The 14,031-nt window shown below is 40.7% G+C and overlaps 1 protein-coding gene across 1 annotated transcript in view; it reads left to right on the top strand.

The window, feature by feature from the left end:
- Positions 1-655: 655 nt before the first annotated feature.
- Positions 656-14,031, top strand: part of TDRD6 (tudor domain containing 6) — a gene marked incomplete at its 3' end in the record, with an annotated part of 543,290 nt that continues 529,914 nt past the window's right edge. The window contains exon 1 of the mRNA XM_044062624.1: positions 656-6,838. Coding sequence (XP_043918559.1) covers positions 988-6,838 — 5,851 coding nt within the window. The remainder of the gene's footprint in view (positions 6,839-14,031) is intronic.

Genomic DNA, 14,031 nt, shown 5'->3' on the forward strand with positions numbered 1-14,031 from the left:
AGTCAGCATTACTGAATGAGTTTAAATAAATCTCAGTCGTTGGGCATTTCGAATCATTGCACTAGCTTTCAAGAATTGTAGCAGAAGATAAGGAAAAATGAGTTAATTTTTAGTTTATAGACTAAAATGTTTTTAGACACCGCAGTTGAGAGATGTTTAACCTATATACATGCTTATTTTTCAAGAAAATCAGTAATTAAGTGTAAGAGCAACAGTCATTAACACTAACTTAAAGTTGTAATAGTTCAACTTAGTTATTCGAGACACAAAGACAAAAATAACTGGGGAGGGGGGCAAAATTTACTAAATACGAATCTTGCAACCATAACGTCTGACATTACTCATAGAGTGTAATCCTCAATGAGCTACTGAAAAATAAAACGTTTAATGATGGACGCAGTAAACATATGACGCAAAATTAAAGATAGTTGAAACTTGAGAAGTATACATCTACTAAGGTAACAGACCACAAAAAGTGTCCAAAAGTGCAAATCGCATACTGTTTGTCTCACACCCATCAGCATTATACCCCCCCCCCCTCCCATTTCATTTCCATAGCGTGACGGGGGGGGGGGGTACAGGTGTAGCAAATTTAGGATTCTAATTGTAATAATATACTTCGATACTTTATGGTTAGGGAAAACATTGCGCCATACGTTTGGAGAGAACTGCTCCTTAAAGTAAATATGTACCAATAACTTTGTATTTTCACAACCTTCAACTTTAGTTCTGCACACGTTATTTTTATATGTGCTACTGACACCTTACGTTCTGATGAATGGAGTAGTCCAGCGTTAAGCACGAGGGTTGTTTATTTGTTAACGGTGGTGTGAATAGTTTCTAGAGCTTCCGTAGTAACCGTATTTGTGTGTTTTTGAACCTGCGGCCACAAAATTGGATTGAGTGGGTACTGAGCTATGACTTGCGTTATTTTATTTTAGCATTGCTTTCGTAGCAGCGTTTCCCCCGAGCGAATTACGGTTAAGCATGAATTTGAATGCCGTCACGCCTGGACTGCCTGCCCCAGGAGCATTTTTGTCTCTCCGGGTCTCCTGGGTTGAGGTATTGCCGGAGTACTCGTTAGTATATGTGTGGGGCTGCTTCAACAGTGGCCGGGAGAAAGAGTATGAACGCTTGCAAAGTAAAATCCAATCTGCCAAAAAGTTCCGATTTACGGAAGAAGACGGGAGTCTTCCTAACCTTGGAGATGTGTGTTTGGTGGAACTGACAGATGGATGGCAACGGGGTAGAATTGTAGGGAAAGTAAGGAAGGACTTCCAAGTGTTTCTCCTTGACTTGGGGAGTACATTGACCGTTGGGGCATCTAGGTTAGCCAAGGCTTGCGAAGATTTGTTTTTTCTTCCCCCCGAAGTGATTGCATGTATTATAGCCAACCTAGCCCCATTTTGTCCTGGTAAAGAAGCCAAAAAATGGTCGCCAGCAGCTGTGGAATATTTTGGCCATCTCCGTGGAAGTAAGATGGAAGGACTGGTTCAAGACGTTATCATGCCTTATAGAGTGTCAATTCTAGAGGTTCCAGTTTTGGTTAGACAGATGTGCGAAATGGGTTTGGCCAAAGAGGTACCCCGTGATGTATTTAGAACTGTGGTGCACAGAGTATATTTTCCACAGTATAAAAATGCCACTCCTGGGTTGGTTACAAGTCCCATTCAGGGAAGTGGGAGCCTAAACTGCAGACCACTTTCAGAACCTTCCATTCCTTACGGTTTGGATTTCTTCTATCCTCAGTTACAGATGGGTGTCACTGAACCTGTCATAGTTACCAGAGTTTCCAGTCCTCACAGATTGTTTTGCCAGTTGAAGAGTTTGTCTGGTGAGCTAAAACGACTTTCTGAACATATGCAGCACTTTTATGAGGGGCGACAAACCATAAAAGAAGCAGGACCCATAAAATTAGGCTCACCCTGCTGTGCCAGAGGAAAGGATGGCAGGTGGTATCGAAGTGTTGTCATGCAGATATTTTCCCAGAAAAGTTTTGTGGAAGTGCTGCATGTTGATTATGGGACAAAGGAATATGTTCCTCAAAGTTTTGTTAAGCACTTGGCAGCAGATTATTTCAGAATGCCTGTAGTAACTTATGTTTGTGCATTATATGGAATAGCTGAAAATGAGAATGTCTGGTCAGTCAAACAAATTGAAGATTTAAAGTTGTTGTTGCTGCATAAATCTGTTAGTGCAAGAATTGAATATTATTGCTCTTTGGAGCGTGTATATTATGTAACCTTATACAGGGATGATGGTGTGAATTTAAATCACATGTTTGGATTTCAGTCCAGTTTATTTTCTGATGAAATTATAGGAGGCTGTAGCGAAGATGATGAGCTTGATGAATTACAGCCTTTTTGTTTGGAAGAGACAGTATTCCCATTTGTTGAAAAGTCAGTGAGCCGAAACGCAGAAAGTAAACCTGGTCCTTCTGTAGTGCCTGTACAGTCTCAGGCACTAAAGACAGCAGAGCTTAAGGTTAATGTCTTTTATGATGCAGTAGTTGAGTATGCGAAGAATCCTTCAGAGTTTTGGATTAGAACAAAGGAGTATATGCAGGAGTTTAAGAGAATGATTCATAGTATTAAAATGTTGTATGAAAATGCAACAAAACGAGAAGGTCTTATTAAAACCCCTGAATGTGGATTATTTTGCTGTGCAAAATCTAAGGACAGTTATTACTATAGAGCAGTTATTACAAGTGTCCAAGGTAGGATGGTTGAAGTATTTTTTGTTGACATTGGAAATACAGAGCTAGTGGAGTGGTACGATATAAAAGAACTGCTTCCAAAATTTCAAGACTTACCCTGTCTTGCAGTGAAGTGCTGTCTTGCCGATGTAATTCCTTTAGCTGACAAATGGAGTAAAGAAGCAGTTACGTACTTCAGGAGAATGGTTCTCAAGAAGGAACTTGTTGTGCATGTCTTGGCTATAGAAGAAAACCAGTATTTGCTAGAAATGCTGGATGACTCGCGTGTGGGTGAGAAAAGTTTGAGTAAAGTATTTTCTCAAGCTGGTTATGCAAAGTACCAAGAGTCTGATGCAACTGTTACTCCATCCCTTCGTCCTGTGCTTCGTAAAGTACCAGAGTGTCTGCATGTGGAGCAACGTTCAGAACTGAATACAAAAAAGGCTCATTTAGAACATGATCATAAACTGAGAGCAAAACAGAAACAAGCTATAGAACATGATCGTAAACTGAAAGCAAAACAGAAACCAACTATAAGATCATCCCGTTTAAAGAATGCAGTTAAACAGTCAGAAGAAACTAACAGTTTACCTGGTCCTTCTTTAACTGCTGAAGGACCTAGTACAAATAAGCATGCTCATTGTGTTTCCCCAAAGAAAGAATCTGCAGTTAAGTTAGTCTGTCCTTATAAAGAACAGTCAATTGAAGTAGGATGTACTGTGGATGTGCATGTCTCATATGTTGACTGCCCTGGTAATTTCTGGTGCCAGCAGAAGTTTGTTAAAAATGTGTTTGATCTTAAAACTTTAATGGAGAGTATTCAAGCATATTGTAAAAACAGTGCAACTCCTTATAAAATTGGCGAACCTGCTTGTCTGGCTAGGTACTCTGAGGATGGGAACTGGTACAGGGCATTAATTGTTGGCGACGCATTTGCCACAGGGGAAGTGGATATACTGTATGTAGACTATGGAAATGAAGAAAAAGTATCTGTGAAAGATCTTTTAGCAATTAAACCTGAATTTTTGAGTTTACAAGCACAAGCATTTAGATGTAGTGTTTATAACCGAATTCTGTCCGTTAGCTGTGATCCTTTAAATTGGAATGAAGATTCAGTGGTTGTATTTCAGAATTTTGTTGATGCAGCAGCCACTGATCACATTGACCTCAGTTGCACAATATATGGCCAAATTGCAGTTTTGGAAAGAAGATTCTATGTTGTAGATCTTAATACACCATTTAAAAGTGTTAGTCAACTTCTTATTGAAGCAGGACTTGCTTCCTCTGGTTTGCAGAAGAGTGTTGGGCAGGCAGTTCAGCTGTACACTTTTTATTATTCGACACATGATATAAAAATTGGAAGTGAAGAAGTTGTCTACGTTACACATGTTAAACATCTTCAACATTTTTATTGTCAGCTTTCAAGGAACTCTGCTGATATAGATGATTTATTTGTCAAGAGCAGCCAATATTGTAGAAATAAACAACGTTTAAACAGTCTGAATCCTGGATCATTATACCTTGCAGAGTACAGTGACCATAATTGGTACAGATGTACAGTTAAGAGAAAGCAACCTGTTTTGGAAGTATTTTTTGTTGATTATGGAAATACTTATGTAGTTGAAAATAAACATCTTTTGCCAATTTGCAGTGATGAGTATAAACTCATGTTTATGCCAATGCAAGCTATAAAGTGTGGGTTGTCAGATGTCCCAGTGACTGTATCTGAGGAAATAAATGCATGGTTTGAAAAAACTGTTAATGACAAGCCATTGAGGGCTGTTGTTGTAGCTAAGGAGTCCGATGGAAAGCTTCTGGTTGAATTGTATGATGGATCTGTACAGCTGAATGCTGCTATCAAAGAGCGCTTGGGAAAACAAACTGTGTCCACAAATGAAAGTGTCAGTAAGTGTAATTCTGCAACTGAGACTGTTGAAAGGAAATGTGTTTCTTTTGGTTTGAGTGAAATTCATTGCAAAACATCCAGGTCAGAAAAGAAATCTTGTACTGTAGAAGAAAGAAGCAAACGAGAAGTAATTAAGTCTTTGGAATCTTCTGAAGAATTGATATTGAATGGTGCATGTTGTGTAGTAGACGGTTTAAAAGAAGGTTCAGAAAAAGATGGTCATCTTATTACTGAAACTCTGAGCAAGCTTTGTGATCTTCCAATTAAGAATTTGAATCCTGGCTCTAAAGCTAAGGTTTACCTTTCACATACGGATCACCCTTTATCTTTTTTTGTTCAGTTACTGCAAGATGAGAATGAACTACTTTTTCTTGCAGATAATCTGAATGCTTCAGTATCAAAACGTACAAACTTACCTGGGCACCTTTGCAAGGTTGGCAACTTAGTATGTGGTGAATTTCCAGATGATAGTTTTTTGTATCGAGCTATCATAAAGGAGAAGTACTCTGATAGTTTTGTTTCTGTTCAGTTTATTGACTATGGAAATGAAGCAAAGATTGAAATGTCTAAGGTGTATAAACTTGATGGTTCTTTTCTTTCTATCCCACAACTTGCAGTCCACTGCAGACTTGCTGGAGTTCAAAATCCGCACATTTCAAATTGTTGGCCAGAGGGTAGTCTGACATGTTTTGAAGAAAGAGTGAAAGATAATCGGTTAACTTGCATATTTTGGCAGAAAAGTGATGGGCTTTGGGAGGTTGAACTTGTTGATGACAAAGGTTCCATAAACACTGCTGTAAATGATGTTCTTTGTAGTGCACAGAATAATCTTTCTCAAACAGGGGTGGAAAATCTGGCAAGCAAAGAGTCTGTTGTGTATAAAATGTCTGCTGTTGACAAACATGATCAAGATGTAGGCACTGATAAATTTATTTGGAAGATTCCTACAGAAGGAGACACCATTGAAACAGTTGCTGCTAGTGTTAGTAGACCAGACTATTTCTGGTGTCAGTTTGCCACAGCCGAAGAAATTCAGCTGTTGACAAAAAAGTTGCAGGATCTCGGAAGCTTACATGTGAATGGAAATGCACCATATGCATTTTCTGTTTGTGATGCTTGTATTGTAAAATGTGCAGAGGATGACCAGTGGTACAGAGCTGTAATTAAGGGTCTTAAGGAAGATTCTTTGTCTGTAAGATTTATTGATTATGGAAATGAAGAAGTTGTCATCCAAGATCAGATCTGTCCAATTCCATCAGAAATATTGAGTATACCCGTGCAGGCATTTCCATGTTGTTTGGAAGGTTTCAGTCCTGATAAAGGATTTTGGGACCCCATTGCTGCTGACAAGTTTTGTGAGATTGTTACAAAAGATGATGTTCTGAAAGTTACTGTGGTCAGAACAGGAAAAGATGAGCAAACTTGTGAAATCCCAATGCTCTATGTAAATGTAGAATGTAGAGGAGAAGTCCTTAGCAATTTAATGCAGGATTTCTGGAGGCCTCTTGCACAAAAGGAAAACCTTTCATTGCAAGATGTTTGTTCTGAAAACAAGGAGATTGAAATGCATTTGCCCTTTCTGGGGGAAAAAGTCCGTATTGCTAATACAAGTGGTACAAAGGGGGCATTTGAAATTGTTGAGGAAAGGATTTTGCCTGATGGTCTGTTTTTGCATCGGGTTCCTTTAAGATATGGTAATTTTTCAGCAGCACAATTGGCTGTCCCCAAGACTAATTCAGATGGTGCAGTTCAAAACATGGGTGCAGTAGCTGTTGAAACACCTGCAACATTGGTAAATAATCAGAGTGTAAATGTTGTGGATATACAGCATATAGAAGTGTGCACAGTGAATAAAATGCCGGATGTACAAAGTCCTGAAATCCCTAACTTGGAGGCTGTATTGGCGCAGGGTGCTGGCAAAGATGCTCTTGTATCTCCTGAAGGTGCAAATGATTTCCTTGAAGATAAAGATGCAGATGATTTCCATGATGATGCAGACGAGAGTGGTGAAGAACTGTGGAATCTACAGATGGACTACGAGTTGGATGCACAGGCTGATCACAGTGACCTCTACCAAGAAGTGTTCCGAGATTGTAAGATGGATGACTCTTCCCTGCAGTCTTGTGATACTACTTTCAGTAACATTTTAGTTCTTGAGGAAGATGAAAGTGAAGAATTAGTCCATAAAGAAAGAGTCAGCTTTGAAGAACCTAATGAAGTTTCAGCAGAAGAGACTGGTAAGTGTTGGCTGCTGTCTTCGTATTTAAGATTGTACATGCATTTAAAAGTGTATTTCTTGTATATAGTGAATTTTACCAATTGAATACTACATTTGGGCTATACTTCATTCTTGTGTTTCTTTCAGTGGGTGCAACTTGGAAGAAATATGGTGTTGGTTTTATTTGTATTTGCCCATCCAGCCTTGGTCTTGCAGACACCTCACTGACTTTCTCTCATCTTATTCTTGTATGGTATTCCTTGTTTCTTCTGTCTTAATTTTATACTATCATGAAACTTTTTTTTTGTATTTATTTTAGATTGTTACCATATTTTCATTGGACTGTTTCTATTTGGATAACTTTGCCATCTTCTGCTTTGAAGTTGAGTTCTAAGTTTTATTCATTCTTGAACTAGAAGACATATGTTGTTTCATGCTTTTTCTTTTTTCATTTGGAATAATACTTTTGTCCAAGAAGTATTTATCTACTCTTCGTCTGTTCTCCCCCTCCATAGGGTTCTTAGGCTTTGGTCCATCTTTGCTAATTTGTGCTCTGTTCCCTCAAATATTGTGATTAAGGTATGTTTTCTCTCTTTGTGGATTACTTTTTTTTTGTCTGACAAATATTTAAGCGTGCTTCATATTTTTTTCCCATAGGATTTTCAGTACCTGTATGCTTTGTCTCTGTACCCCACTCAAATGATAGTTTTATTTCAAGTTTTCCTTTGCATTGCATGCAGTACTCCAGATGCGTGTGGTCATTGTGCCTAACAGCAATTGAAAATATTTGAGGGTTGCGCCTGTGTTGTACAGTGCAGTACTTTATAGTTAATGCTTCACCTAGTGCTGTTATTGTGTATGAGCTCCCTTTAGGCAGGGCTGAGAATCACTCGAACAGCAGTTGCTTTACACATGCACATGCACACACATTCTTTGGCTTCGCTTGACCATTAAAACTCCACTAAACTATTTGCTGCTGTCACTTTTTATGGGAAGCAAGAGCCTGGGACTGTGGATTCTCATCCTGTGGACACTTTTAAACCATTTGCTCCTAAATCTCCCATTTGGTTAGTGGGCAAGATGCAGTACTTGCTGTGCTCTGCACTTGTATTAGGTATACACTTCCATGTCTTACCTGCATTTAGGTAGTGAATTTCTGCTTGGCAGACTGGCATTCCTGTGCCCTGCTTTTCAATACTATATACGTGCACTCTAATCCAGTCCTGGCCACTTCCAAGATGTTAGTGAGTTGGTCTTGGCCCCTCTCTGACTCATAAGCACATTAGTGCTTACAGTCAGAGCTTTAACTTTCTATGCCACAGTGCTAGTGAGAGATTTTTTTTTTCTCATTCATATGCCATCTTGGGTATAGGTGGTTTGGTCAACCCCTCTGTGACGACTGAATTTCCGGAGATGGTTTGTCTTTGTATGCGACTAATATGGTGGAAAGTTGGTGGAACATGAAGTATACCTGTGTTGTGTTGCCCCTGTGCTGAGAGTATTTTTCTTTTCTGTTGTACTTGGATATTTTTCTTTCTCTATGCTGTCCTGTTGGTTGGTGTAATACCTTGCACTTCTCAGCCATAAGCTGTAGTTGCCATTTTTTTCGGACCCTCTTCTGTGGACCAGTGAAGCCATTTTTCAACTATATTTATACCTCTCTGTTAATTACCACCCAAAATATTCATTTGTAGCAACGGAGCAGTTTTCCGATTGCCACCACAAGGTCAGACATGCCCTTAATTTGAGGTGCGAATGATGTCTGTAAGGCATTGATAAATTTTAGTATTACAATCTTGGTATTTACTATATGACATACAAGTGTGCCTATTAGTTTATATTAGTGCCTGTATTATTTTTCCATGTGTAATATTTTAAACCAGTTTTTTACTCTGGCACAGAACGGCTTCTTGTACTTAAGTGTATTTTGTGCAGTACATTTTAGTTGCAGATTTTTCTTATGGGTCCACACCTACCGGGATTAATGTGTAGTTTAGTATGTAAATCTTTTGAAAAGGGTACACTGTGTGTATATAACCTACGTACTGGTTCCATCTAATATTGATGGCATGGTAAAATGTGAGTAGCTGCGCATCTGTCATAGTTAGTTTCATGTGGAATGCACAGGTTAGTCATGGTGCAGTTTTCCAGTGCGGCGGTAATGATATACAAAGCTAGTTTTAATTGGTGTATGTACTTTCTGGCCAAATGGGTGGGATGTATGATAGGTAACCTAGTACTTTACTGGTGGACACCCATAGCAAAGGGGGGGGGGGGGATTCCTCCAGATTTTAACCAACAGATGCCTATAGTTTGATGGTCTGTGAAGCAAAGGCCTAGATGTGGCTCATGTTTGGTGAGACCACAGAGAATGCTGTCTGGAAGGCCCCAGAGAAGTTCTGACTGACTGGTTGGAAGATTCGGTACTTGCGTATTATTGCAACCAGATTTCCGAAATGCCATAATTTGTAAATTTTTCACCAAATGATGTCTGTTAACCTAAGAAGGGGTGTGTTATCTGTTATGTACAAGTGTGTCAGATTGTTCTTCACATAGGAAGAGAAATAATGGTAAAATTCCTCTTCCCTGGTAGCGTCCTTTCCCAGCATATACACATGACTGCTGCTTCTCAGTCATTTTTGATGTTACAAGTCATGAATGTCAGTACGTTCCCAACAAGACAAGCGACCCTTTTCGTGGCCACACAGTAATCTGAGAATGTTACATTTCGTACATATTTCACTGAATCAGTCAGCATTTACAGAACCTTTTGTTAGTACTGTAACTGCCTATTGGTAGTCAAGAGGTTCATGTGTACACACCTCTCTCTCTCTGTCTCTCTCTCCCTGTGAATCTCTGTCTCTCTCTCCCTGTGAATCGGGATAAGGTTTAACATCCCTCGCACACGAGTCCCTTTGGGGAGAAAGGTAGCACTCCCTGAGGGAATCAGTGCCTCGTCACTTGCTATTCCTTACAGGCAGTGCCTGTCAGGTACGTTTGCTTTTGATGATTACTGGCCATGAAAAGTTAGTGTGTATATTCCTGAGTAAGTTTCCCTTTGCTAACAGTGTAATCAGGAATGCAGGATTTGTGCAGTGGTGTGTCACTGTGCAGGTCACAGAACAAATGAAGCTCCCCACAGAGGAATACAAAATGTCACTGTTATTCCTCTTCCTGCCTCATACACACTGTGACATTACTTGTTTTACCCCTTTTTTAGGTTAAGATACCTGTTTTTGCATAAACCTAATGAATTATGGCACTTTGGACAGTTTGGAAATCTGGCTGCAATAATATGCAAGCACCAAACATTTTCTAGACTGCTCTTTGCAGGAGCAGAGAAATTCTGTCCTCAACTTGGAACATTAGAGGAATGTAGAAAGAGCTTTGAACCTGGTGGACATGTTTTCTTTATGAGGAAGCAGCTGGAAGGGTTGGCTGCCACTCTAGTACAGAATGCAAGAGATGCATCTACACCAAGAACCTTGAATCCCTGCACACTCACACTCAAAACAGTAGCACTGAAGAGGTTGTCAACCCAACCACCACTGCTCATGCACATAGTATCACTACACGTAGTATGCATCAAACGCAAAAATCAACATATGAGGATGTTCTCTTGAAAACTTGCCAAAACACCAGAGACCTACAACTAACACAGTTCCTACAGCACCCATGACACACGGTAATACCAGTGTTTCACCTACCAAGCCCATAAGGCGTAACGCAAATTTGAAGACTACATAGTGGGACACACGGATATCCCATTCACCAGATTAGACAAGGAGAAAGTCACGGTCAGCTACCTGTCAGGTGCCAGGATTTGTCAGATCATGCATGCACTCTGGTCTCTCAGCAACAAGTACCTTTATGACTTCGTCATAGTTCATGATGAAGTGAACGACCTGAGACATATCTCACTGGACTGTATGAAGAGGGACATGGTTGAGCTCTCTGAGTATGTGTCCTGGGCTTGTATGTCCCTAGCCCTGAGAAGCTTACTTCCCTCACCTCGAATGATGCCACAATATAAACGGAAAATTATTGATTTCAGTAATTGGCCTAGTTTTTGGTGTCATTCTAAGGGGATCCAGTTTCTGTCAGCCTGGGAAGTCATGGTCAACAAACATCGCTGCTTTGCCAGAGACAGTTTGCACCTGGCAGCACTAGGCTTTTGGCTGCTGGCAAAGGCTGTTGTCTCCCCCATAGTGCTTTTTTAGGCATGGTCTTGAAAACAAACTTGCCAGCATGAAATTTGCCACTCATAACAAAGTAACGGTCTTGCTGCTAAATGCTAGGAGCTTAAACCAAAAACTGCATACCCTGGAAGCACTTCTCTCACTGGAAAATGTAGATGCCTGTGCAGTCACAGAAACCTCAGAGAGTAGCCAGGCCTTGCAAGGCTACAATGCCTTCCACACCTTCAGACCACAAAATGAATGTTTTAGAACCAAAGGAGGCAGTGTTTGTATCTATATTAGAGAGAAATTCACCTCCTGTCTAGTTAGACTGGACAACTCTATAGAGTAACTCCAAGTTCAGGTTACAGTGGGTAAGATCCTGTTCATGTCATAGCCAGTTATAGATCCCCCTCCATGGGTCATAATGTGCACAAAGCCTAGTTGACCAAACTAGAGTCAATCCAAATATTTGCAAACACACTAGTTATGGGGATTTCAGTTATCCCACCATCAACTGGGAAAACTACTCTAGCCCTAAATTACTAGTGTAAAAGTTCCTAGACTTTAACTCAAATGCCCTGGAACAAATGTACTAGGTCTGGTCCACGCTAACATGACAGACTGCATTGCTGCAACTGTCAGACCCTCGTTAGTTAAATCTTACCACAGATCAGTCACCTTTGAGCTGGCACTAACACCAGAACTCGCAAAGGGTAAAGTCGGAGTAAAAAGCTTCACCAAGGCAAACCATATCCTCCTAGGGGAAGGTATAAATGTATTCCAAGCCACCCTCCACTCTGGAAATAACTACACCAGAGCATACACTAAAGTCCTGTAAGTGTGTAGACTCAGCTGTACCAGAAAGAATCAAAGCTAGAACCCAAAGTAAAAACAATCCGCCAAGGTGGACATCCAGTATCAACAAACGCAAACAGTTGCTGTCCAAGAAAAGAAAGGTTGAGGCCCCAACTGTGTGAAAAGTACCCTCCTCCGCCTCAGAAGGCAAATACGATCTGCCAAATCCTCTAAGGGCATGTTTGAGAAAAACTTAGCAAGCACTGCCCAGGATAACCATAAGGCCTTTTATATCTACATATGTAGCTTAGAAGGGGACTTAAGCGTGTGCTGAACGAGTGATTAATGGTATCTCACACACTGACCCCACAGTGATGGCAAACGTGCTAGGGGAATAAGTTTGTTGAAAATTTCACTCCTTATCCCTTCCAAGCTTATCACAAACCTTGCGTCAAACTCCCCCACATATCTGAAGAGCAGGTCATTAAAGACTTGTCCAAGGCAAATAACACAGCCTCTATCCCAGGCTATCTTCTAAACAGGCTAAAACATGAACTAGCATCACCATCAAGTACCCTTTTCAGTCACAGCTTAACTACAGGGTTTTTTCCTGTGGAATGGAGAATGGCAACAGTTATTCCCTACCACAAAGGTGGCTTAACAGACCCAGGTAATTATAGACTCCTAAGTTTGACCAGCCTCATCTGTAAGGCTATAGAACATTATGGACCTCATAAATAAAGACATACGCAAACTCCAAACACTGGATCCAACCCAGCTGGGCTTCGTCAAGGGCAGATCCTGCCTGTTAAATCTGGTAGGTTTCTTTGAAAATGTGACCAGGGCAATTGAAGTGGGCAAATCTGTGTACACAGCATTCTTCAACTTGGCAAAGGCCTTCGACACAATCCCACACTTGTGCATTACTGATTAAACTTAGCAAACTGAATGTAAACCCCTTTGTTGTAAGATGGGTTGCCAGCTGGCTCACAAACCTGACACACTCTTGTCAAAGTGGGTGATTCCTTATCAGTCAGCACACCTGTCCCCAGCAGGGTGCCACAGGGGGTCAGGGCTAGACCTCCCCCCTACAGTTTGGTATATACTTCTCAGAAGTTCAGGCCAAAACTAAGGAGTTGTGGTATACCAAGTTTATGGACTACTGCAAACTAGGTGCAATTATTGAATGCTCCAGGAGGGTCTTGCACCAATGACTGGTGTCTTATTCATGGTCTCAAACTGAATGCAAAGAAATGAATCATCATTCCCTTCTGCAAAAACAATGTTCCTTCACACTATCAGATCAACAACAATACGCTAAGTACCCAAGAAGTGGTAAGGGATCTAGGATCACACGTTGACTGCGACCTTAACTTTGACTACCATGTGCGTACTGTACTAAGGGGGACGTTCTGCGCAGCACACTTGATTAGTGAAGGCATTGCCTTGAGAGCAAAGGAGGTTATAACCCCGTAACCCCATCTATACTCTGTGCTAATCAGGCCCATCATTGAGTGTAATGCCTTGTTCGGCATGTACAGTACCAAGCACCTGCAGCAATTTGAGAGACCTCAGAGGTTTCTAAAAAAGATGATCAAGGGACTACAGCACGTGGCTTACACAGACCAACTAAAGTCCCTGTCACTATGTACTCTGTATCGTATAGATGACTTGGCTGAGGCATATGCCTGGCTTGCAGAGCAATTTCAGACCCAAACCTAATGAACTTGCTGCACTTTCATAAATCAAACGGGACTAGTTACCCACTCCAGGGACCTAAATATGGCCTGTGACTTAAATAGGACATGCTGGAGGGACATTTGTCTCCCAGCAACTGCTGCATCTTTGGAATAGGCTACCAATTCATATGAAACAGAACACCTCTATGACACTATTCAAAAAAACCTGGATGAGTGGATGGGGCACAGTAAATTCTCATCGGAATCCTGCCCACAAACCTACTGGACATGTGCAGTCATTAATAAATGCAATCCTGGGTATTGACTAGCGTATGTATGGTATTACATGGGATGAAACTGCTAGGCTTGAAATTACCTTTGGGTCGATAGTCTAGTAAACTCATATGATCCTTTGTCCTGTCTGTAGATGAGGTTCAGTGCTACACTTGCTTGGAGGTGGCAAGAATGCTTAGAGTGTATTAAATCTAAGCAAAAATATTGAAAGCAATTGGCATTTTTGGAATGTTCTGATTGGCTTTCCCTGTGTTGCATGCCTA

Source organism: Protopterus annectens, chromosome 2.part1 (assembly GCF_019279795.1).
Source record: "Protopterus annectens isolate FY-2018-M chromosome 2.part1, PAN1.0, whole genome shotgun sequence".
Lineage (NCBI taxonomy): Eukaryota > Metazoa > Chordata > Ceratodontiformes > Protopteridae > Protopterus > Protopterus annectens.